Genomic DNA, 27269 nt, shown 5'->3' with positions numbered 1-27269 from the left:
GGAGGAGGAGGAGGATTCGGAGAGGAGGAGGAGAAGCTGGGTTTATACCCAGCCCTTCACTTGGGGTCTCAGAGTGGCTTACAATCTCCTTCCATTCCTCTCCCCACAACAGGCACCTTGTGAGGTAGGTGGGGCTGAGAGAGCTCTGAGAGAACTGCTCTTGAGAGAACAGCTCTGAGAGCAGTGTGACTGACCCAAGGTCATACCAACAGGTACATGAGGAGGAGTGGGGAATCAAATCCAGTTCTCCAGATTAGAGCCCACCGCTTTTAACCACTACACCAAACTGAACAAGGGTTAGGGGCCAATTTTAACTAGGCAGCTGGACAGTACAGGAGGAGGCAGGCCTTCAAATTTGCCACCTAATTAGTGGCGTGGGAGCGGAAAAAAACCCCCTACGAAACAGTCCCAATCCCAATACAATCCTGATTGCTATTTCAGGAATTAAAACTAAACCCATTTCCCCCAGGGCTTAGCACAAGGTTAGATCTATATCCAGAGAGATAATCATGACTGCAGTTTTTTCAGTCCAAAACCAGAGGCTCCAATCCTATGTCACTTTAATTTTTATCTTAACTATGACATACATTTTCATTAAAGACCACAGGAACTAGATGCCGCCTTCTTCTTACCCTGCCCTCTTTGCTTTGGCTGATGCATGTTCACCTGTCCCTGACCCCAAAGCCAGCCATTAGAAATTCACTGCAGAAAATCTCACAGTGAGGACATGCTGAGCATTGACTGCAAATTTAATGAGGAAAGGGGAGAGTGGCACATAGAGAAAATGCTCCACTTGAGGCTAGGATTTGCTCACTGCTAAGCAGGAGCAACTGCACCATAACTTTGCAGCTGCTAGCCAAGGGCTGGAGTGACCACAGGAGAACTCTAAGGATCTAATGAATGATTCTAGGTCTCTGGTGGCAGGGAAAGTGCAGTATTTGGAGACTCATCACTCCTCACCCCACCCACCAATCATCATTACTAGCATTTACTATACAGTAAATGGAGGAGAAGGAGGATAACAAGGAGTTTGGATCTATACCAGGGGTGGCCAAACTGTGGCTCAGGAGTCATATGTGGCTCTTTCACACATATTGTGTGGCTCTTGAAGCCCCCACCACCCAGTAGGCTGGCTTGGAGAAGGCTTTTGTCCCTTTAAATCACTTCTCCAAACCAGCTGGTGACTTGGAGAATGCATTTAAAATTGCTTTCTTACCACCTTTCCCTCCCCCCATCTATTTGCTTTCCTTCCTTCCTTCCTTCCTTCCTTCCTTCCTTCCTTCCTTCCTTCCTTCCTTCCTTCCTTCCTTCCTTCCTTCCTTCCTTCCTTCCTTCCTTCCTTCCTACATCAGACATTCATGTCTTGTGGCTCTCAAACACCTAACATTTATTCTATGTGTCTCTTCTGTTAAGCAACCTTGGCCACCCCTGATCTATACCCTGCCCTTCACTCGGAGTCTCAGAGTGGCTTACAATATCCTTCCCTTTATCTTCCCACAACAGAGACCCTGTGATGTAGATGGTGACTGAGAGAGCTTTTATGAGAACTACTCTTGAAAGAACAGCTCCAAAAGAACTTGTGACTGACTCAAGGTCATGCCAGAAGCTGCATGGAGTGATGACTCAAACCTGGTTCTCTCAGATTAGAGTTCACTCTCCTAACCACTACACCAAACTGGCTCTCAAGAGTCAGTTTGTCTGATAAGAGCTTTGACTCTCTCAAAAGCTTATACCCCAAAGTTCTTGTAGGTCTCTAAGGTGTTACTGGGTCCAAATCTAGATTTTCTCCTGCAGATCAGCATGGTTACCCACTAAAGATATCTACTAGTAAATAAAGTTTCTAATTTCTCTCTAAGGTGCTGCTGGACTCAAAGTGAACTGTTTTACTGCAGACCAATGCAGTTTCCTTCTGGAAAAAATATTTCTAATGGAAGCTTTTTATGTATCAGCTACTAAAAGAAGCCCAGTTGCCCTCCCCCAAAAGAAACAAACACTTTTATATGAAAAAACAGGAGAGAAAGCAGCTTTCCACCATAAATGAAGGGCCTGTGTATTGACAGCGAGAGTCACCAAATACGACCTCTTGATGCCATTCTGAAAGGCTTTTTGCCTGTACTTGCAAAGAAGTCTTTTAGCATTCTGCATGCTGAGTAATTAAAAGTGTTTTCTGCCCAGAGTTTAAAGCTCCAGCATAGATGAGGAGGAATACTCTGGAGACATTTAATGAGCACTGGATTCAAACAGTGGCACCTATTTTGCATCAACATAGGCATTTCACATGCCCGTGCACGCACGCGCACACACACATGAACACACACACTGTCCTCTAGGCTATTACAAATGAAAGCATTGTTTTTGGCTGTTTTCTGCCCCCAGGTTATTTGTCACAGCAGTAGTACCAGCAGTGGACCCACTCAAGTTGCTGGATCTCAGACTTTAATGAGACAGGTTCAGTGGATTAACATCTTTCCCTGAAAGTCCAGAAGAAAGATGGAATTCACTGCCACCAGAGGTGGTGGCAGCTACAAGCATAGAGGGCTTCAAGGGGGACTGGATAAACATATGGCGCAGAGGTCCATCAGTGGTTATTAGCCACAGGATGGAACTCTGTGTCTGGGGCAGTGATGCCCTGTATTCTTGGTGCTGGGGGGTCAGCAGTGGGAGGGCTTCTAGTGTCCTGGCCCCACTAGTGGACCTCCTGATGGCATCTGGGTTTTGTGGCAGAGTGTTAGACTGGATGGATCACTGGCCTGATCCAACATGGCTTCTCATATATTCTTAAGATTTTAATCTTGGCAAAGATTTAACCCATTCCTAGAATTCTCTCTTCTTTCTAAAGTTTAAATAGCTCTTTTTGCAGCATCTCATCTCCATGTAAAAAAAAAAAAAGATTCACTGAAAATTGTATTGCAGTGAGTGGGCTGGGCATAGGTTTTTCAACTCTGGGTTGGGAAATTCCTAGAGGTTTAGAGGTGGGAAGGGTGGCATATGGGGAGAGAAGAGACCTCCATAAGGTATAAGCCATAAAATCCACCTCCCAAAGCAGCCATTTTCTTCAGGGGAACTCATCCCTCTGGTCTAGCGATCTCTTCTGAATTCTAGGAAATCTCCGGGCTCCACCTGAAGGTTGGCGAGGTTAGTAGCAGTAGGTTTGTTGGGTGCACTGGTAAGGGTGATATCTAGGGTTGCCAAGCCCCCTGCATTCTCCATAGAGTTTTCCCTCCCAAATGGCTAGAGCGTCCGAGAAAACCATAGAGCAGGGGTGGCCAACGGTAGCTTTCCAGATGTTTTTTTGCCTACAACTCCCATCAGCCCCAGCCAGCATGGCCAATGGCAGGGGCTGATGGAAGTTGTAGGCAAAAAACATCTGGAGAGCTATCGTTGGCCACCCCTGCCATAGAGTTTTCCCAGAAAATGCCTAGAGTGGCCGCCACGTGATGTCACCGATGCAATGACATCGCTTCCGGTGCAATGACATCACGCTGGCGATGCAGGGGTTGGGCCAGCATGTTGGAAACCTCCCAGGCGGGGAAACCCCGCCCAGACCGGGGACTTGGCAGCCCTAGTGATATCTGAGTTAGGTTTTAAAAGTACTTTTGTCTTTTGTAAAAAAGGAAAACATATAAATAATGATATCTATTAGCAGTACTCCAGAGGGATTATTATGAAAAGACACACATTTGCACATGACCCTCCAAATATCAAAGGATGCCGAGTGTTTCAATACAAAATATTGGTCAATAACTAGAAAATCTAGTTATTGTGTTATTTTATAATGTGCTGGGGTATAAAGGCATCATATCTTAACATTTGCACCGATCTGGATGGCCCAGGCTAGCCTGATCTTGTCTGATCGAGGAGGAGGAGACACTACCAAGGATGTCCAGGGTCACAATGCAGAGGCAGGCAATGGCAAACCATCTCTGTTCATCTCTTGCCTTGCAAACCCTAGGGGGTGGCCATAAGTCAGCTGCCACCTGATGCCACTTCCTAGCACTATCTAAACATTTCACACTGCATTAATTTATAAACATTGTTTTGTTAACTAGGGGGAAAAAGGTTCTGGAACTCAGCCCAATGTGCCTGTGCTCTACAGAGCAAATAGCATCTTAGAAGGATAATGATAAAGTTGGAACTTTTTGTCCCACATGCACTGCAGCTCTGAACAAGCTGGTGACTCCCAGCCTGGTTGCATTTTAAAGACAACTGGAGCATCATTGCTCCAGAATCTATCACTAGATGATGTGCAGTTTGGTCTCGAAGGCCTTTGCACGCCAGTGACTTTCTCCTACTCACTGCATGCCTCCTGTGAAATGGAAAGAAGAGGAGAAGGTGCTGGCAATTCCGCCTTCCTCCGGTTTCAGTTACTAGGAGGCAGGTGTGGGACTTGCTTGTAATTAAACCCAAGACTTGACATGAATGCGCTGAGCCTCCAGTTAATAATACCTGCAGCCCCCACATTTTTGGTACCTCGGTGCTGTTCTAGCATCTAAATGCTACAGCCAAGGACTTGCAAAAGGGGCTTTATTGCTTGCGCGCAAAGTGTAGGCATGTAGCATTTAGCTGCTAAGGCATAAATCAACATGTGTTAATTTGGAAGGGAGGTACTCATTTCATTTGGGCTTTTCAATTGTGTGTGTGTGTTTAAATCCATTTCCCTCATTTGCCCCTCCCTTCTGAGTTTGTGTAGGGGGAAGGAGTTTGGCAGGGCTGTCCAAAACCTGGAGGGGGGAGGGATCCTGTCCCTGTTCACTAAATTGCCTGGTCTGACTCAGGAAATATCTGGGGACTTTGGGGGTGGAGCCAGGAGCAAAGCTGTGACAGATACGATTGAACTCTGAAGGGAGTTCTGGCCACCACATTTAAAGGGACCACACTCCTTTAAAATGCCTGCCCTTCATTTGGAAATAATGGAGGATGGGGGCACCTTCTTTTTGGGTTCATAGAATTGGACCCCCCTGGTCCAATCTTTTTGAAACTTGGGGTGGAGGGGTTGAGAAGAGGCACAAGATACTATGCTGAAAATTTGGTGCCTCTACTTCAAAAATAGTCCCCCAGAGCCCCAGACACTCACAGATCAATTCGCCATAATACTCTATGGGGACCAGTCTCCATAGGATATATTGGAGTGCCCAGTGGACATTCAGCCCCTCCCAACCCCACTTTCTGATAGCCTTGAAGTGGGCAGGGGGGGAGGGCCTCCAAACCAGGGGAGTCCCCTGCCCCCAACTGGGGATTTGCAATCCTACATTCACTAGGTTTACTAACCTCCAGGATAGGCCTAGTATTCTTGAAAAATTACAATGAATCTCCAGACTACAGAGATGATTTCCCCTGGAGAAAGTGGCATCTTTGGAGGGTGGACTTTATGTGATCACATCATAAGAATATAAGAAGAGTCCTACTGAATCAGACCAGTGGCCATCTAGTCCAGCATCCTGTCTCACACAGTGACCAACCAGTTCCTCTGGAAGGCTGAGTCCTTCCCCTGATGTTGCCTCCTGGCTCTGGGATTCAGAGGAGGCTCCCTGCTGATCTCCTTCCCCTCGCCAAATTCTGCCCTCCAAATCTCCATGAAATCCCTAAGTTGGAGTTTGCAACTTCACTATTTCCATCTTTCATTTCCTTGTCTGCAAATCATCTCTAAGAAATCTTTTAATCCCACAGAAATGGTTGCCTGCCATTCCCTTTAAAAAGGTAGTCCCCTGTGCAAGCACCAGTCGTTTCTGACTCAGGGGTAACGTCGCTTACATCCTGGTTATTCTAGCATCCCACCTACTGCTCCAGTATACCTTAACAAACTATCTTTCATTTTTATTTTCAAAGAGCCATATTTGGTTCCATAGTGAGCCAGTTTGGTGTGTGGAGTCTTATCTGGGAGAACTGGGTTTGATTCCCCACTCCTCCACTTGCAGGTGCTGGAATGGCTTTGGGTCAGCCATAGCTATCGCAGGATTTGGGCAGCTGCTGTGAGAGCCCTGTCAACCCCACCCACTCACAGAGTGTTGTGGGGGGAGAAGATATAGGAGACTGTAAGCTGCTCTGAGTCTCTGATTGAGAGAGAAGGGCGGGGTATAAATCTGCGGTCTTCTTCTTCTTCTTCATTTGGCTATGGAGACCTTAGCTATAGACTCATAGCCTTGGTCTATGAAATAAAATGCTGCTAGGTTAGGTTGACAATGAGAAAGAAACTGGGCTTTAGATGGCACAACTGTGGAACTGGATGTTCTCATTAGGCACAATCCTTGATGACTTTCTGAAAGATTAATTGATTTTTCTTCTTTCAGCAGGCATTCAAATGTGATTTTTTTTTAATTGTCCGTATGATCAGTTTGGTGATGGTGGTAAGCACAGTCAAGTCACAGGTAGGGTTTTCAAGGCAAGAGACATTCAGAGGTAGTTTGTCACCACATACCTCTGCGTCACAGCCCTGGTATTCTTTGGAGGTCTCCTATCCAACTCCTAGACAGGACCACCCCTGCTTAGATTCTGAGATCTGATGAGATCAGACTAACCTGGGTTATCCAAGTCAGGACATGATAGGTTTGTTCTGCCTTAATATTGAGTTGGCTTTATAGATGAGTAACCCTGCTTTTGATTTATTCATCAGAGAAATAACGCCTTGTATTGAAACATCAATTTTTTTTAAAAAATGATCTTTTTTTCAGGTATATGGGCTCTTTAAATCAGAAGGCTAACTGGAAAGGGAGCGTAAAAATCTCAGGCTCTACTTAGGGTGTTGTAAATGTGTCATAAATTTCTGGGATGACAAATGATGGGTTTTCTGTATATTTCCCCAGGCATTTTTTTCACACATTCCCTGACCAAAAAAAAGAAAGAGAACAAAGTTAAAAAGAAATAAAAAATAAAAAATTGGAGAGGCAAGAACTGAGAACTTGTGATGTTTGTTTTTTCATTCGCCCTCCTTCTTTCTTTGGTTCAGACATCATGGGAAACCATAGCTAAATTCAACTAGCAGTGGTTAATATGACCCTCCAGTTGTAGGCCTCTCCACTAACTAGGGTTGCTTCCACAAGGGAATTGTTCTCTGGCAGTTCACTCCATGTCCCCACTTTTAGGGGAGCTTCCATAAGGCTCTTTGCTCATTCTGAGCATGCTCTTTGGGCCCCTGGGGCTTTCCCCTTTAAGTCAGAACAAAGGATAGCTCTTCTTTGCTTTCATTGAAAGGGAAAATGGCAGGATGGTTGTGGGTGGAAGTCCAGCAACAGCATGGAACCTGTCACATTGTCTCAGTCTATCCTGCCTCGTAGGGTTGTTGTGAGGGTAAAATGGAGGAGAAAGTTTTAATCCATTTTAATCAACATTCTCCTCCCATTGGGGAGAAAGGCAGGGTATAAGTAGCTAAAAAGAAATAATCTCTGATTTCATTGTGGGAGTAGCAATGGAAAGGCTGGAGACTCTTTTGCTGTCTTTTTGGACTTGTGTGTATTTTTGTATCTTACAGCAGTGCAAGAAAACAGTACTATACTTGCTCCAGGATACCCACGCTTAGGAGCTGGAGAAAGGAACTAAAGTGTCCAAGGGCCAAAATAAATGCACCACTGGTCCTGATAGTGAGGCAACAATTTTCAAAAGGATTTCTCATTAACAAGAAGAGGGGAAATGTGCTTGAAATGTGATTAAAAGCACCCAGCTTGAAACTTCCTCAATTTTATGGTGAAGCTTTTAAAGTGATGTTGACCTCAGGTAAAACCGCAGAGCACACAGTATCTGCATATGAGTGCTTAGAATATAGCAAAAAAAGAAATTAATGGAAATGGTACATTTTCCAAAGAAAAGAGGCATGACCAAAATGAGAATATGTAAATATCAGTCAGTCTCTCTAGTCCTAGTTGCAGTGATGATGGAACTTCAGTACCATGGACAGGGAACTGAAAGCTCTGGAATGTGTGTGTCCCCATGGTTAAGTCACAACTAACGTAGGGCAACCCCAGCAAGGGGCTTTCAAGGCAAGTGAAAAGCAGAGGCGGCTTGCCAATACCTTCTTCTGCAGGGTCTTCCTTGGTGGTCTCTCATCCAAGCACCAACCCTGCTTGGCTTCCGAGATCTGATGAGATCCGGCTACCATACCATTCCACATCCCAGCTCTGAAGTACCATATTTCAAAAGAGCAGCCCAGTTGTTCTGCTGCAGTGAAAATAAAAAAAGTCCTGTAGGACCTTAAAGTCAACAATTATGTCACAAGCTTTCCTGAGTCAGGGGTCATTTTGTCCCTCAGTGAGGGGGGTGGCTCCGTGGCAGAACATCTGCTTTGCATGCAGAAGGTCCCCAGTCCAATCCTTAGCATCTCCAGTTAAGCAAAGATCAGGTAGTATGTGATGTAAAAAACCCTCTGCCTGAGACCCTGGAGAGCTGCTGCCAGTCTGAGTAGATAGTACTGACTTTGATGGACTGATGGTCTGCTTTAATATAAGACAGCATCATTTGTCCATATCTCAGATGGGTGGGAGACATCTATTTGGAAACTGCATGACAGTCACTTAAAAGCTTGCCATGCTGATGTTGACTGTAATTATGCAAAGAGACAATATTTGCAGCATATGACCACACAGTAAACTTGACTGGTCTGGCTAAATTGAGGGTACAGAAAACAGCCAAAGTAGACCTATGAGACAAAAGCAATTGGAGCTCTAAAGTGTGACAAAACCATGGCTTATAAAATTATAAACGGTGTAGAAAGAAGACAGAGATAGAGAAACTTCGATGTATCTCTCAGGAGACTAAAATGCATGTCCACTCCAGGAAATTGTTTGACATTAGGTATGGGACATACAAAATAAAATACATCTTCATGCAGCTGATAAGGAATTCACTGCCCCAGGATGTGGAGGCAGCTGAAGCCAAGGTGTCTTTAAAAACAAGTATTATATAATCCCAACCCATAGTAAGTTATACCCTTCTCAGTCCATTGGAATCAGTAGGCTTAGAATGTTATCACTACCTTTGTTTCGGGCAGGACTGTCAGTTGTCTCAGTGGTACCACCAATGGCTGTGAGCCATGACAGCTAAAAACATCTTCCCATCTTCTGAATGCTGGCACTGAGATCGAATAACAAAGAACTGATGGCTTCATGTCCTGCTTGCCAGTTTTACTTTAGTATTATTTATTTAAAAAGCAAAAAAATGAGGAAAAACTTTAAAAGAAAAAGATATATGCATAAAGACAAAAATATAGCAGTGGCAGCTAACCTTCACATAAGTTTCTATAAACAGTTTCCAAATACCTAAAAATAAGTCCATCGACAGTTGCTGTCTATATGCCATGCATTCAAATGCTGATAGAGTTCTAAGGTCCTCAGTCCACTGATTTACCAGAGGTGGGCTTTTATCTCTCCAGTGCTGTAATATGAACCTTTTAGTTGTAATAAGGGCACTGAAAGTTCATTTTCATTGGCCATCGGTTAGCCTCCAGGAGATGGGCAAATAGTTTAAAAGTGCATCAGCATCTAAAAAAAATCAATGAGCATTTCTAATACAAAATTGATATGAGAAATAATTTCTTCCCAGAAAAACTGAGAGGCCGGACATGCCCCGCTTGCTAGCTTTATAAAGATGTCTAACTGAACCTGGTTAGAAAACAAATGTCCAAGTACATTTCTTACTGCTGGCAAGAGGCAAAAGGTCTGGCAAGAGAGCCAATGTGGTGTAGTGGTTAAGAGCAGTGGACTCTATTCTGGAGAACCAGGTTTGATTCCCCACTCCTCCTCATGAAACCTGCTGGGTGACCTTGGGCCAGTCACAGTTCCCTCTAAACTCTCAGCCCCACCTACCTCACAAGGTGCCTGCTGTAGGAAGAAGAATGGAAAGGCTATTGTAAGTCACTTTGAGACACATCAAGGTAGGGAAAAGTGGGGTATAAAAACCAACTCTTCTTATTCCTCCTCCTCCATTAGAACCAGGGACTTTCTGATTTGCAAACCTGACTGCTAGCTACTATGGGGTTCCAGCTTTCTAAGGTGCTTGCTTTTGGAAGTCCTTGCATAATTTATTGATTTACATGCTTCATTTCCCCCACACACACCTTTCTCCTCAGGTGGGGTCCACAGTGGCTTACATCATTCTCCTAACAGCAACCCTATGAGATAGGCTAGGCTGTGTGTGACTAGCCAACAGTCATCTAGCAAGCTTCCATGGCAGAGGGGGTCTCCCAGATCCTAGGCTGGCACTCGAGCCACTACAGTACTTATCCCCTCATGAAGGGCAGCCCTCCTAAATAATATCAAAAAAGGAAATAATGTCAGCTCAGATGGAAACTTCCCTCCCCCTTTCAGTTCCCCAAAATAAGCATGATTCCATGAGAGATGGATTCTGTCTCCAGTTAAATGATTGTTTGAATATATGTATGGCACACTCAGTAGTGAAAGGAATAATTCTGGTTCCCTCCCATTTCTGTTCATTCATTATCTCCACTGACACCTGATACTCATTCCTGCAGTGATGTGATTTCTGAGAATTATGAATTTTATTCAAATGGGTTTTCCCAGCAGATTGCCCTTGTTTGCAAACATATATCATGAACCTTCAAAGGGAGGGAAATGAGTTTCTGAGAGGAGGGTAAAGTGGCTATTTATAAATGTCTGAAGTTTTTGTTTGAGGCAAAGCTTGAATAAGCTATGGAAAAGTAGTCCTCTTTTCTCTCGCATTTAGTACAATTTACTCCTGGACTTCTTTCTACATGTTAACATCTGATTAACTTTTTTATGAGCTGATTTATAATAATTTATTAGCTGTGTGGGAAGTAGCATTGAACAATGGATCACATTCCATTTACCATCTGTTAGTTTGACTGGAATATCCTGAGGTTTGACAACAGATTCAGAAAAACTGCTATTTTGGCTTGGAGTCCCTGACTCCTTCTCTAGTCCAAAATTAATACAGATAGGGCCTCTTGTGAAAACTGGAATTGCCCTACTGCTCCTGCTAGGTGGCAATGACATCACATGCCAGGGCTTGAAGGCTTCAGATACTACCACAGATGGTTGCTGGGTATCATAAGAATCTGGACGTTTCCCAAGTCCAATCATGATCCACTAGAAAGTATAGCTGCAGCCTTGAGTTAGGGCATCATTTGTGCTGGGGGGAAGACAAAGATGGCTTGGCCAATTGGGCCCAACACTGGTTGTCAGCCCGTCAGTTCTCAAGCAGCTTCCTGAATAGGTGGGGTGCACAGACCTGTAGGCTGCAGTCTTCTCTCTGGTCCATTATGGAGATTGAAAGGAGCAGACTAGCCCTGACCTGGATAGCCCAGGCAAGCCTGATCTTGTCAGATCTCAGAAGCTAAGCAGAGTCAACTCTGGCAAATAAATGGATGGGAGACCACTAAGGAATACCAGCAGTTGGGAAGACAGGGGCAGGCTTTATTCAGCCACCTCTCTGAATATCCTCCAGGCCCCCAGTAGACATCAGTCACCAGAGGTCAACATGACTTCCAGGTGTGTGTGCGTATGCACAGGTGCATGCACACTACAAAAATCCCCCCTCCCCCAAAAAGAAAGCAGTAGGCTAAAGAAGCGCTGAGCATTTAGCAATTGTCTGTCACAACTCTCAGTTCTGTGTATTGTATATAGTAAGATGCTAGGACTGTGGGTCAGATTTCTTGGTTGGTACTCTTTGTTGTGAAGAGAAAACTAGATGGCTATTTTACTCTAGATTTTTAAAAGCAGTCCTTTTCTTTGCCACATTGCCTAAGCCCTGTTTGTGCCAGTGGGGAAAAAATCACTCAGAGTGACAGCTAAAGCATAGGGAGATGATAGCTGCAGTGAGTTATGTACAGCTGAGTGAAGCTGAATGGGGAAAGATTGGGAACACTTGAAAGTAACCACACATTGTTATGTGTAAAAGTCAGTTTCTGGTTCTCTTGGCCACTCAGAAGCAGAGAATCAGATATTTGCTAATATTTGAAATTTTAGCAGCAGAAAATCCAAAAGCATCTGTCAGGGTTCCATGATGTGCAGCTACACCATCTGGCATAGTTCAATCTTGGTGGCATTTCCCAATTCTATACATTTGCCAATTGCAGATGCCAATATATGCGTTGAATGTGTAGAAATCATGTCCAATTAAAATGCAAAGAAGAGAACAGCTGTTTTTCAGCCTTACTCTGGAGCATGAAAAAGAGACAGGGGGGACTGGGTTTTGCCATTACTGGGAGTGATCTCCCATTTCAGGCTTCTGCCCAACTGGGATCCAGATTCTCAGCTCATTTTATACACGAATGGGACAGCCAAGTAAACAATGGCCCCTCGTCTCTGATTTGAACCTCAGCTGGGTTGTTGTTGTTTTTTACCGTGTTGCAAGAAGGGGAAGTGCTTGGACAATTTGTAATTAATTGCATGAACTAATTTGTAGCTGAAGACTTTCAACCATTCCCCTCCCCCCTCTTTTTTTTTTTTTTGCTTTTCTTTTAAATAGAAAGGTGGAAGAGTGCCCTTGGTTCTTCTGAGATCTGTGTGCCTTCATCAGTTCCCATAGCAACAGACCTTAGTTAATCTTTTCTGTCATAAACCCAAGCCATTTGCATGTATGGGACTTTGATTATTCAAATTGCCTGTGCGTGTGTTCAAATAAATTATAATGAGTGATATCTCTGTGCTCCCTTATTATGTCTTGGTGGAATTATTAAAAATAGCTGAAGATAAAAAAAAAAAAAACACAAGTCTGTCTTCTTGCCCCTTTGTTGTTAAACTTTTAAATAAAAGTTCCCCATGACTCATTGGGAGCTCTTGTCTTCTTACAATGATATCTTCTTGCAGTATTTGACCTGCAGTAATGTAAATCGCCTTTCCTGCCCTCGTTCTCATTTTGGTGGAGGTGGGATGGCAAAGTTAGTTCTGTTTGGTGGAGGTGGGGAAAGACTGAGTGGGTGAAGGGAAATCATTTGTAAATTTGACTTATTTGTTTATATAGTAAAGGTTATCCACGGCTATGCAGAATTTGTTCAAGGCAATTAACAGCTAATAAGAACTAATAATGGATACAGATTTAAAGATAGATAGATAGATGATAGATAGATAGATAGATAGATAGATAGATAGATAGATAGATAGATAGATAGATAGATGATAGATAGATAGATAGATAGATAGATAGATAGATAGATAGATAGATGATAGATAGATAGATAGATAGATAGATAGATAGATAGATAGATAGATAGATAGATAGATAGATAGATAAATTTATTGTCATTGTTCTCAACAAAAAGAGAGCAATGAAACTGATACATAACATAAACGCAATTAGTTAAAAACAACTGAACCAAGCCTCTCTCCAGCAGTAAACAAACCCAGGTTGAATGTTACAAAAAAAATGCAGCAGATTGCCAAATGGAGTGATCCTAAGCAGATCTACTCAGAACTGAGTTTCATTTTATTCAATTAGATTTACTCCCAGGGAAGGGTTTTAGGATTGCACCCACTATCTGCAGCATAAAACAATCAGAACCAACAAAAAAAAGCCCACATAAAAGCATGAACAAGCAATGCTACATTAAACATAATGGTGCTGTTATAAAAGTTCAATTAAAAGCCTGGGTGAATCAAAATGGCGTGGCTTGGTGTCTAAAAGCAAATAAAGCAGGTTCCAGGCAAGTTCCAATAGGAAGGCCATTTCACACATGGGGTGCCAGTACTGAGAAAGCCCTGTCTTTAATTTCTACCTGCTTTGTTTTTGCTGATTGGGGCACAGAGATTTTGACTTTATCTGGCAAATTGGCTGATATGAAGAAAGAGGTCATTCAAGTGCCTTCTTCCCACACTGTTTAGAGCTTGAGGGGCTGTGGCTCAGTGTAGAGCATTTGCCTCGCATATAGAAGGTCCCAGGTTCAATCTCCAGCATCTCCATTTTTTAAAAGTAAAAAGGACTGAGGCGGTAGGTGTTGTGAAAAACATCTGCCTGAGACCTCTGCTAGTCTGAGTAGACAAGACAGACTGGTAATCTGAGCTTCATGTGTCCATATGAGATTCTGGAGAGCTGCTGGCCATCACAGGAGACAATGCTGACCAGTGGTCTGACTCAGTCCAAGGCAACTTCTTACACAATGTTTCTCCCATCAAAGTTCTGTAAAAAGGACTTGACATAACCTTGCAAACTCATGCTGAGAAATGGAGAATCAGCCAAAGCAATTGGATGTGATTGATGGTCTGTGGATCCTTAAGCAATTAAACAGAAATTACAGCTGGGTTGGGAAGAAACATTGTTAAGTTCCCACAATTAATTGCCTGCCCCTACGAATCCATTTGAAACACTGAGTAGAGAAATGCTGTTCCTTGGAGTTTATTCTATATATATAAAAAGATAAACAACAGTCTATGGGATGCTGGATTTGCCCTTCCTCTGTTCTACCATAGCAGATTTTTATTTGGTTGTTTAGTATAGTCTAGCAAATAAATTTCTTGGTGTTCCAGATGGATTGGTCAAGGCAGGTAATTAAGCCACTGAGTGCAGATTCAGAAATCCTCTTTCCCTACTCAGCCACAATTCCTACTTAATTGCCCAAGAACCTATGGCCATCAGTCACCCCCAACTTCCTGCTTTCCCCTTTCTTGCAAAAGTTTGTGCTTCTCCTCTAAGACTGTGTCAAGTCCCTTTTGTAGAACTGGAAGGGGGGGGGGGTTCTGTCCTCTAAATCTGGGAGACTGAGAACTTTGTTTCAATTGACTTTATTCTTACAGACCTATGTAAGTGCCTGTGGTTTGGGCTAGGAGCAAGGAAAGAAAGATTCAAATTCTCCTACCTTGCACAAAATTCAATGGATGACATGCTTTTTCCCCCCTCCTCCAATTTTTTAAATATTGTAATGTGCTCTTTTATGCCCAAAAGCTTTCCCAGTGTTTTGTATCACTCTTGTAGGCCTTAATAAAATGTAATTTTGAGATTGCCCATCCTATTCATAGGGTTGTTTAAGAGTACCAACTCCAGCTGGGGAAGTTCCTGGAGATTTGGGGGCAATGCCTGCAGAGGGCAGAGTTTGGAAAAAGGAAAGAGATCAGCAGGAGTGTGATGTTACGTCCCATGATGACACATCCCCCAACTTATTTTCCTTCACAAGAGATTTTCCTCCTACCAAAATTCAAATTTTAATTGAAATTCAAATTGAAATATAATTCAAATTGAAATTTCCTGTATTGTACCACTCACACTGTAAGATGTCTCACTGTTGTCTTCAGGTTTTTCCTCAGTGGTGAGACAAAAAACATAACCTGAAGAAATATAGGAGGACATGAGGTAAAAGTAGTCCCATTCTTCCCTCAGTCTCCAGCTGACCTTTGGTGCCTTTACAGGTGGCAATCAGTTTCTCCTAGTCTTTATAGTATACAAAAGCAGATATGGAAATCCAAGGGAATTATGGTTGCCATCCTCCAGGCAGTATCTGCAGATTTCCCAGAGTTACAACAACTGATCTCCAGACTAGAGGTCAGTTCCCCTGGAGAAAATAGCAGCTTCAGACAGAGTTGCCAGGTCCGTGTTGGAAATTCCTGGAGACTTTGGAGGTGGATCTGGGAGAGGACAGGGTTTGGGGAGGGGAGGGGCCTCAGCATGGTCCAATGCCATAGTCCACCCTTCAAATCAGCCATTTTCTCCAGGGGTAAATGAAAAGCCTAGAGTTCCACAGAAAGTGACTCAAACAACAACAAAAAACTGTGGAAAAATAATGAAAAATTAATGAAAAATACTTCAAAATTGTAATAGATAATTGAACACCTCAACTTCACACATTATTACATGTAATTACATATTATAGCATATTGTCAAAAATACAAGGTATAAAGTACAAGGAATAAATATTCAAAAGTGCTTGCAGTTAATCATATCCAATCCAGCTTGAAATACTTGAAGACTATTCACCCAACTCCGCGGGACAATTAAAGTGCCAGTGTCAAATGTGTTGCAATTGCAGATGATTCTTATTCTTCAGCAAAGAATTTATGATGTTAAGACGTTGCTTTAAACTTCCTTTCTTTAAAGACGTTTAATATATAGTGGATAGTCATTAGCATCTGACAGTTAAGCCTGTAATACTGTTTCAATTGTCTTCATTTGTGAGACATATTCCACTTATCAACTTCCAGCATACCACATTCCTGTGACACTAACTCTGGAGAAAACCTACTTTATACCTTTTATTTTTGACAATATTCTATAATATGTAATTACATGTAATAATGTGTGAAGTTGAGGTGTTCAATTTTCCCCAGGGGAGCTGATCTCTGACAGCTGGAGATCAATTGTAAAAGAGGGAGACCTCCAGGTCCCTAGCTTCAGAAGATGGGCTGTATGGCTTTATACCCCACTCAGGTCCCTCCTAGGGTTGCCAAGTCCAATTCAAGAAATATCTGGCGACTTTGAGGGTGGAGCCAGGAGCAAGGCTGTGACAAGCATAATTGAACTCCAAAGGGAGCTCTGGCCATCATATTTAAAGGGACTACACACCTTTTAAAATGCCTTCCTTCCATAGGAAATAATGAAGGATGGGGCACCTTACTTTGGGGCTCATAGAATTGGACTCCCTGGTCCAATCTTTTTGAAACTTGGCGGGTATTTGGGGAAGGAGCACTGAATGCTGTGTTGAAAATTTGGTGCTTTACCTCAGAAACCAACTTCCCCAGAGCCCCAGAAATCTGCGGATTAATTTTCCATTATTTCCTATGGGAATAAGTCTCCATAGGGAATAATAAAGTTCCTAGCAGACATTTCCCTCCCCTCCCCCTGCTTTCTGATGACCCTGAAGCAGGGGGAGGGCCTCCAAAATGGGGGATTCCCTGCCCCCACTTGGGGAGTTGCAGTCCTAGTCCCTCTCCCTCCCAAAACCCTGCCTTTACAAGGTTTCTCCCTTCCCCAAACCCATTTTCACCAGGCTCAACCTCCCCCCCCCAATCTCCAGGAATTTCCCAGCACAGAGTTGGCAACCCTACAAGGACATCCACTCTCTGTAGCCACTCTAGGATTTCCATTTTTTCTTAGACTTGATGGTTTCTCCAGGGAATGATTTCTCAGATTAGTTGTAATTCTGGGATAACTGCAGGCTGCACTTAGAGGATGGCGACCTTTGGGTTGCTGTGGGGATAAAACGAAGGGAGGGAGGCCCAATGTATTTATGCTGCTTTGAGCTTCTTGAGGGAAATTTAGGATGAAATTGCAATAGATAGATATAAAAATCCTGTTGTACATTAGCTTGGCAAGAGCAAACACAGTGGTCGATATGCTTGTGGACTGATGAAATCAGTAGCAATGTGTTTTAAATTGAATTTTTTATCAATGTGGGGATGCAGTGAATTTTTAGAAAGTTTTCAGTTTAAAATAGATATAAAAGAAATTGTGCTTCTCAGCAAGAGGTTGTCTCATATATTGATCGTCTCTTATATCTCTCTGTATTTTCTTTCCCATTCCCAGTGATTAAATAATCTACTGATTATCTTCAAGTTATGCAAGTTTCTCATTTACCTTCTCTCATTCTGAAGATATACATCTGTTTCAAGCACCTAATGACAATTAACATTTGAGCTGCCACCCTGAGAAGGGGTACCCGGGAGCAAGCCCCAATATGGGAATTACTTCTGAATAAACGTGCATAAAATTGCACTGTTAATTTCCCAAATCTTAACTGCCACAATGTTTATTTTTTCCAGTGCTAGGCTACAAAAATCCCTGCAGCCATTAACAAATAAAAGAAACTTAACACAACCTTGCTTGTTGGAAATAAATACATTTTGGGCCCTTTGAGACTTTTGATTGTATTGCAGAATCTTTAACTTTAAGATGAATCCCCGTGAAGGTTTCTTTAGAGAAATTGGCGGGGGGGGGGTGTCTTTATTTCCTTATATGTGTGAAGCAAGCAATACTCAGTCTGATCCTTTTCTGTTCATGAGACTATCTGGTAATTTCTGTAGCTGCAGAACTAGCCAGTCTCTTTGACCATGATTCAACCGACAAGCCCATTAATACTGGCAGAGCTTATCAAAGGGTATGCCATCTGCATAGAGAGTAACCAGAGTAGAGGATATTTTTTTTAGCAAGCAGCCCTGGCCCCTCACACAGGGGATGTCCTTCCCCTTGAAGTTTGCCTAGTGCCTCCACTGCTGGATAGACACGGTTCTGTTCACCCAGGCTTTTGAGTAAGAGGGTGATCTTTTAACAACATTAGTCTTAAAATTGTAATTTTAAGCTGCTCAGTTTGAATTCTGGCTAAACCCTGTTATTTTAAGTATCTGTTCTCAACCATCTGTGTTTATGCTTTGGTTGTGTTTTTTAAGAAAAATCTGGATTTTAATGAATAACTTTTAATGATTTCTGGTTTTGTTATGTTGCGTTTTGTATGCCACCAAAGGCAGTTTCCCTATAAATGTGGCATACAAATTTTCTAAATGAGCAAATAAAGGAATGCTTGGATGCTGCAGGTACAGATTTTTTTTTCTAATGAACTGTTTCATCAGAAAAAATGGCTAGTTTCCAGTTGGCCCGGGACAGATGAAACAGGTCCTGTTCCACAAGAGTTTATGACGCAAATATGTTTTGCTGTAGCAGACTGGCATGGATTCCCTGGGGACCTTCTTCTCTGATGGGTAGTTTTGCCATAGCAAGAGCATTCCAGAGACTGAAGAACCACTGAGATTCAAGCAAGAAACTTTGCTTTATTCCAGAGATTCCCATCTTCTTGAGCCCATGAACACTTTTCAGATCCTTCAGGGAGGCAGCTGTTTCCTAATGGGTGCACCCTCCTCTGAACTCTTGTGAAGCAATTACTGCTCAGACGGAGTGGAAGATACCTGGGACTGGCTTTTTGCTTTGAGAAAGAAGCAAGCAGTAGCCAGGAAACACAGTGATGGGTGTCCTGGCACCTGCTGGCATCATGTTGGCCATTGTCTCATACCAGAAGTCCCCAGCCTTTCTGAATCTATGCACACCATTGGAATTCCAACACAACATGATAGGTACATCCACATAATGGCAGACATGGGAGGTGGAACCAGCCACAAAATGGATGCCATAGCTTACCTTCAGTCATATAGTGACGATCCTTGTTCTGTGGGAGCAGCTGTAGCCAAAGCAATATTTTTAAAAGCTGATCAAATCTTCAGTGATTAGTCAGGAACCTTACTGGGGAAAACCCCACCTGATCCAGCTGGACTTTGCACTTGGTGAGCACCAGGAAATGTGTTGGTGGATGGCACCTGGTTTTTTTGGCCACTGTGTGACACAGAGTGTTGGACTGGGTGGGCCATTGGCCTGATCCAACATGGCTTTTCTTATGCTGTTATGATGTCATTGTGCCCACGGGCACCACTTTGGAGACCCTTGCCTTATTCTGGATTCCTTCTTTGCAGCTAGCAATAACCACAAGCTTCTTCTGAGTAGAAAGGATATCCCTGCTTTTTTTACCCATATTTTAATGGGCGATGAGCAGTTTAAAGAACTGAGCTAGGCTTGCTCAGTGTTCAGAATCTTAGCAACCAGCTACAGAAGGTCCCCTGCACAAGAAAGTACAATGTGGAAAACAGCCCTACTAAAATCAGCCTTGCCTTTCAAGTTGGTCACTGTGATTCTTCATTATTTTAATCATTATTTCTTAAGTGTCAGCAAGATGCTTGGATGTTGCAGGTACAGAATTTAAAGCAGGCCCTTACCCCCAGAGGCTTACAATGGAAAGACAGCATAGCGGCAGGAGTGAAATTCTAGCAGGAGCTCCTTTGCATATTAGGCCACACACCCCTGATGTAGCCAATCCTCCAAGAGCTTACAAGGCTCTTTTTTGTAAGCTCTTGGAGGATTGGCTACATCGGAGGGGTGTGGCCTAATATGCAAAGGTGCTCCTGCTAGAATTCCACTCCTGCATAGTTGTACTAACCCCAGCTGCTGTACAGACTGATGGGCAACCACTACCGGATGATGAAGGGCAGTAATGTGGATTGCTGAGGCAGAATCGTATGGTAAGAATCCATCAGGCAGCTGGCTCTCACTTGCTGGGAGCAAGACAATGCAGGTCTACCCAGAAGTTAGTCTCATTTTATTCAGTGGGGCGTACTCCCAGGAAAGTGTTTGTAGAATTGCAGCCTTGGTACCTGAACTTTGATGAACAATAAATCCATCTACCTTGAAGTCATTCCTGAAAGAGGGACTATACAGGACTACGTGGGATTACACATGACTCTTGAAATGGGGCTGCCATTGAAGATGGTAGGGCCATGTTGAGTTGTCTCCATATATATTTTATTCTGAAACATTCCTGTGCCACCTTTCCACCCAGATAAGGTTCCCATAACGTTTATTTAGACATTGGTATAATTTCCCCATCACCTGCAACCAATTCTGTGGGCCAGAGAAATAACACAGGCAAGCCAGAGAATAAAGGGAAAGAGGAAATGTGAAACTAGCATTTATTTTATAGGTTGTTGCATCCCTGGCATGGATCTGGTGTGTTAATTGCTTTTTAAAATTCTTACAAATTCATTCCTGATTCAGACTAGAGAGTATACTAGGATAGAGAATGAAAACAGGGGTGGCTAGTCATAGGACTGTCTGTTTCTCTCTCTCTCTCTCTGTGTAGTAGAGGTGGTGATGGTGTTAAAATAAAATAGTAAAGTAACTTGTCTGCTGACTTACATCAAACAAACAAAATGGGAATTCAGAGAAGATGGTAATGTTTTGGAAAATCCTGGAAGCTGGGTTGGATCCTGTGAAAATGATGAATGAGTTTCAGAGCTGAGCTGAGCTACCATGAATTATTTGGGAGAATCACAAACCCAGTGATGTCTGTGTTCCTGATTATGTCATCAAGAGCACCATGGACACACCCAGGCCTCAGATTCAGTGGGAGCTCACAGGAGCACAGCTGCTGAACCTTTCTGAGAGTTCTTCCTCCTCCTTTTGAGAGTTCCACCTCCTTGTCTATTGAATAGTGTTGCAGCTGCATAACAATCCCTGGAGGAGCTCCACCACCTATTTTTCTACAACCCCCCCCCCGGACACACCATAAACTTCCCATTAACACCACCCCCCAATTTGTTACTCATGAGTTCCTGTCCCTTTCCTCTCTCTGATAGCAGCTTTGACTAAGAAGTCTCTTTGTGAGGCATCCATTGCCTCTCTTGGCCCAGGGACCTTGAGACAAGAGCATCCCAGGCACAAAGAAGCCAGAGTCATGTAGATTCCAGGGTGCCTAATGTCCCATCTCAATGTTCAGGTCCACTGGCAAATTGCACAGTTTACCTGTGTACACTCAGAAACATTTAATATTCTGACCCAAAGGAAGGAACATTAAATCATTTTAGATGGTTACAAAGCATTATGAGCAGGAGAAATTAGTATGCAGAACCAGGTAAATTTGAGCTTTGGTGACATTGCTGATGAAAATGTGGATAATCAAACATTGAATAGAAAATGATTGCTTGGCATGAATCAGATGTTCAGCCAAACAGGACAGCCAGGACAAACCAATATTCCTTATCTTTGTCACTTTTTTGCTCATTTCTATTTTTGCCAGTGGCTCATTTTTCTGTTTGCCGCTATTGATTTGCTCTGTTTGATAGTATTGCAGTACAGATTGTTGCAGTTTTTATACACATTTTGTGTGTACACTGCAAATCATGTATATGCATAATAATGTATATATAACATATCATACTGGTTCATTGATAACAATTCATGTTGAAAGATGGGCAGGTTGTACAGAAAAGTATAGCACACGAAAACAGAAAATGGTTCGAAGTGATGGGTTCAGATTTAAGGAGATGTAAACAGAAACATGACTTTTTTTATCAGAACAGGGATGAGGAATTTGAAATTGTCCCTTGCACATTCTACAGTGATAAGACCATATTTAAATCCTGAGCTACTTTTCCTAAAGAAGTTGGTTGGTAATAAATCTCACTCTTATACTGAGGAGCCCTTATGTTCAGAACATGTCTTCAAAGGTCCAACAAGGATGCTCAGTACCTTAGTTGTTTTGTTTATTTGCCTTCTAATCTTGTTGATTTCCAGCTTGGGTTTGTGTTAAGAGAAAGGGGTTTTTTGAAGATGCCACATAAATTAAGGAAAGAAGAGCTGATTCTATGCTTGTAGTTACTCAGAGTTTTTTCTTCCTCTTCCCCACAGGTATATGAAAGAGGAACTAATGTGGACCAGTTTGTGACCCGCTTCCTGCTAAAGGAGACAGCAAATCAGATTCAGTCCTTGCTCAGCTCCGTGGAAAGTGCTGTGGATGCTATTGACGAACAAACCAGTCAGATAAGGTTAGGTACATTTTATCTGACCTTGAGTTTGTCACACTGTTTACGTTCAATCTGCTTGACAACCTACTGCTGTTCTATGCAGCTTTTGTTCTCCAAGGAAACTTGAAACAGAGAGATGCTGGATGAGTATGTTATCTCTTAACCCAAATGTGATTAATACCTCTGAGTAGTATGTTACCTTACTCCCAACAGGTACTTTTTAAAATAGGACTGTTCAAGCATAGGGGCAACATGGCAGAAGAATACAGGGATTCAAAGCTTTGTTGCCAAAAGAAGTTTTGGGGACTGGGGAAGATGAGAACTTGGGTAGGAGGAAGAAAGTTGTCTTAAAGATCTGTGGTTTCTGTTCTCTTCTCTCCAATTTTTGTAAAAATCTAGAAAAAGGGAAAGCCAATTAAAAGCATATCAAGAAGCATCGACTGAGTTTGATGCGGTAAACAGGAGTTGAAATGTCACAGAATTCCACAGAGCATACAGATTCTTGACCAGAACCCAAAAAGGTTGCCATGGAAATGGGGGGAAATCAGAAGCTTGCATCAAGAGACTTTTTTCTCCCCCTATTCTAAATTAAAGAAAGGAAGCAGCAAGTCACAAAGAAAACAGCTTATTCGATCTTTCAGTCCATTTGAATCATGTCAGATAAGAGATTTCATCAAGATTCTTTGATGGCAGCCCTGCGTCTAGCTCTCTGCCTTCAGTTCTCCAACATTCAGTATAACTTACACCATGTCTTGTCAGCCCAAGCCAGTGATACATAGTGGTGCTCAGGGAAGCACAGTATAATGGTAGTAGAATTCAAGCGAAGTGGTGGTACTTCATGTTATGGAAAAGAGGAATTTACCTGACATAGGGCTGCTGTTTGCAGCGGTAGTCCTGTGGTTCTTAGAACACACAGCTGACACAGGGCTGCTGTTTTTCAGGGATAGTCCTGAGGCTGTTGTAACATGTAGGTGACACAGGGCTGCTGTTTTTCAGCAGTAGTCCTGAGGTTCTCGTAACATGTAGTTGACCCAGGGCTGCTGTTTTCAGTGGTAGTCCTGAGGTTCTTAGAACACATAGCTGACACAGGGCTGCTGTTTTCAGTGGTAGTCCTGAGGTTCTTGTAACATGTAGTTTCTCCTTGTGTCAAATTTGTCAGCAGTTATTCCTGTTGCATAGCTCTGGCTCAACTGTGAAATTTTAAGAAAACTTTTAACGTCCTGAGAGGGGAAGAGAAAAGTGGAGCTTAGTTGCACCCATTCATTGGGCTGACTACACAGAGATGCCTGTCTGCATCCACCTCACTATTTCCTGGAGCACTGGGAGCCACACACATTGCGCTCTGAGTGAACTTATCGTTACATGCAAGTAAAAAAGAAAAGACAACTTCCTGCAGTTGAGGAGGAAAAAGGGAGCACAAGGTTTGTGTGAAAGGCACCAAAGTCACTTTTCTCATAATACAAGCTCCTGTTAATGGGTTTAGTGTGTGTCATAGTGTTACTTTTAGGAATCAGAGATTGCAACACAGCAATTTGAGTTGGTCTCTAACAGGGCTTTTTTTGTAGCAGGAACTCCTTTGCGTATTAGGTTATACACCCCTAATGTTGCCAATCTTCCAAGAGCTTACAGGGCTCCTTACAGGGCCTACTGCAAGCTCTTGAAGGATTGGTTACATCAGGAGGGTGTAGCCTAATATGAAAAGGAGTTCCTGCTACAAAAAAAGTCCTGGTGCCTGAGGTGCTACTGGACTCAACTCTAGCTGTCTTACTGCAGACCAGCCTGGCTACCCTCTGAATCCCTTTTCGTGACATTTACAGAAATCTCAGCTCTGAGCAGCAGACCGCTTTTGTCTTCTGTTTCCCTTCCTGCCCCTTCTTCTTTTTTTTTCTCAGCAAAAAGCTGGCCCTTTATTTTTACAGTAAGAAAGTCTTAAATGTTTCTAGAGTTTCCCCTTCCTTTCAGTTCTCCCTGCACTGCCAGTTACTTTGGCTTTATTTTTTTCATTTAGCACAAGCTGCCAGTGGCCAGCAGCAGATGTATATTCATAAGACTTACTTAGCAGGGCAGGCTTGAGCTCCCTGCATTGCAGGTGGAGACGATGCATCGGCCCTCCTCTCTCCAAGCATAGTTAATAACTTTCATCTCCAGTGCACAGCACGAGTTTCATTTTTAGCAAAGGTACAGTTGCCAAACCTAACTTTTGGAGGGGGAAAAAGAAAGAAAACATCCAGCTGTCCTTGTTCAAAGTTAAGGGATACACTGCAGGTTAAGGGTAAGTTCAGAATATGTGTGGTTCAGCCCCAGCATTCATGGGACTCCCATAGGAAGACCACCCAAAAGGGATATATTTCCTTCCTTTAACAGAAAAACTCAGTGGTGTGCTCTGTGGTATGCTTTGAATGGCTGTGTTGGATTGTATATGGCCAGGGCTTTTTTTGTAGAAAAAGCCCATCAGGAATTCATTTGAATTATTAGGCCACACCCCCTGACATCACCATTGTTTCATATAGGGCTTTTTAATAGAAAGGGCACAGTGGAAACTCATTTGCATATTAGGTCACAAACCCCGATTCCAACCCAGCCAGAACTGCGTTCCTGTGCGTTCCTGCTCAAAAAAAGCCCTGTATATGGCCATAATGTAAACACTGTGTGAGCTCTGCATAGGGTTGCCTGTTCTGGTTGGGAAATACCTGGCGATCTGGGTGGAGGGGGCTGGAGCCTGAGGAGGGCATGGTTTGGGGAAGGGAGGGACTCCAGTGGAGTATAATGCCACAGAGTCTACCTTCCAAAGCAGCCATTTTCTCAAAGGCAACTGAACTCTGTTGCCTGGAGATCAGTTGTAATCCCAGGAGATCTTCAGCTACCACCTGGAGTTTGGCAACCCTAGCTCTGCATACTTTTGGGAATTGAACTATACCCTAGTTAGGATTTTTAAGCTGATAGGATGTTTCAATTGAATCAAGGAGCCTTTCTAACATAATGGCCAGGTCTACCATCATAACAGGGCCCAGAGGCTGTCGGCGTGAATCTGAGGACTGGTCCATACATGATACAAAAGCCTTGTGGCCATTACAACTTGGCATCACACTGCATTAGGAGCTTTGTATGCCCCAGGTGTGTGGGCCTGGTTTCTGGAGACTACAACACTTGTGGGGAAGGGACATCACTGTAGGGTTGCCAACCCTCATGTGTGTATATATATGAATGGTTTAGTGTATGCATGTTTATATATGCAGACAAATGCATGCGAGCATTAAGAAAAAAACATGGTGTGTTACTCTAGTGTTTACTCAACCTATACATTGTGGGTTCTGGTTTAGTTTGAACCTCCAGGCATGGCCTGGAGATCTCCTGGTATTATGCCCAGATGACGGAGATTGGTTCCCATGGAGAAAATGGCTGATTTGGAGGGTGGGACTCTGGCCTTGTAACCTGATCATGTCTCTCTCTTCCCCGAACCCTGCTCTCCCTAGGCTTCCTCCCCCACATCTCCAGGTATTTCCCAACCTAGAGCTGGCAACCCTAGACATCAGCCTTCCCCCACACACACATACAAACACAAACACACATGTATCTTTATTACATACTGCACTAGCTCAGGGAAAATGATATTTTGGGAGGGACAGTGGCTCAGTGGTAGAGCATCTGCTTGGTAAGCAGAAGGTCCCAGGTTCAATCCCCAGCGTCTCCGACTAAAGAGGGTCCAGGAAAATAGGCATGAGAAACCACAGCTTGAGACTCTGGAGAGCCGCTGCCAGTCTGAGTAGACAATACTGACTTTGATGGGCCGAGGGTCTGATTCAGTATAAGGCAGCTTCATATGTAAAACCTGCGTGTGATAACAGCTACCTGTATGTTTCCCAGTGGAGAAACAGCAGCTCACCAGGTCCAGTTTAACTGTATTCCCTTCTCCATATTCTCCACAGTTGGAATATGGCCCCTCTATGCCTGGCTAGCAGAGTACACATGTGATTCAAAGCCCTTGTGGCAGCCAACGAAGACTTTGTATTTCGTGAATCAGACCCATGGGGGGAAGTGTTTGCTCTGAACTGGGTATCCTGGAATGCAAATTCTTGGCTCTGGTACACTGAGCTTGCTGCACTTTGAGATCTTCCCTGATTTTGCTGAGGTAGCCCTGCCTACGCTAGCTAACTCAATCAATTGAGAAGGATTGATTGAGAGGGGGGAATAAATTGATTTTCACAAAAGCTTCATCAGTCTTCAACTACAGCGGTGCATCACCTTCCGTGCACTTTTGTAGTTATTTCTTAAATTATGTTTGTTCTGGGTGGTTGTTTTTTTTCCCCATCCTGTTTCTCTAAATCAATCCATCCTTATTAAAGAATATTCTTGAGCTTTGCCCTGGGGATTCAGAAGCAGATGCAGGAAAACAAATCATTCTACTGCATGAACAAGATTAAGGCTTTATGGTAAATTTGATGAGCCCCTATATTAAATGATAAAAAAATGGTGCTTTTAGGATTCACAGCCACTCTGATTTATATCCCTTGATCGTTATACGGACATATATATAAATACATGAAGGTACTTTATTCTGAGTCATACCACTAGTTCATTTAGCTCTTCTTTTTTTTGTCAGCCCCAGCTAGCAATGACTCCCCAGAGCCTCAGGCTAAGAAAGGTCATTCCTAGGAGTCGTTTTGTAGAAAAATAGGTGGTGGAGCTCATCCAGGGATTGTTATGCAGCTGCACATACTATTCAATGGACAAGGAGGTGGAACTCTCAGAAGGAGAAGGTGGAACTCTCAGAAAGGTTCAGGAGCTGCACTCCTGTGAGTTCCCACTGAATCCGAGTCCTGCTCATTCCTGACCCTTGATGCATGAGATCCTTTAACTGGGAATGCCAAGAATCAAATCTGAGACCTTTGTAATTCAAAGCTGATGCTCCATCTCTGACCCACGGCCCCACTATATGTAGCAGGCTTTTATCAAGCCAAGCTGTTGCTCCACCTAGTTGAGGATTGTCTGCTCTTCCATAGCCCCCCCCCCCCCAGGGTCTCATGCAGGGCTGGACTTATTCAT

General features: G+C 43.2%; 1 protein-coding gene across 1 annotated transcript in view; it reads left to right on the top strand.

Moving 5' to 3' along the window:
* The window catches only part of NECAB2 (N-terminal EF-hand calcium binding protein 2), a 263854-nt gene that overhangs the window by 191887 nt on the left and 44698 nt on the right, over positions 1-27269 (top strand). Inside the window, exon 6 of the mRNA XM_060253951.1 lies at positions 22111-22247. Coding sequence (XP_060109934.1) covers positions 22111-22247 — 137 coding nt within the window. The remainder of the gene's footprint in view (positions 1-22110; positions 22248-27269) is intronic.

This window comes from Heteronotia binoei, chromosome 14, assembly GCF_032191835.1.
Source record: "Heteronotia binoei isolate CCM8104 ecotype False Entrance Well chromosome 14, APGP_CSIRO_Hbin_v1, whole genome shotgun sequence".
Taxonomy (NCBI): Eukaryota; Metazoa; Chordata; class Lepidosauria; order Squamata; family Gekkonidae; genus Heteronotia; species Heteronotia binoei.
This window is presented reverse-complemented; position numbering and strand designations above follow the sequence as displayed.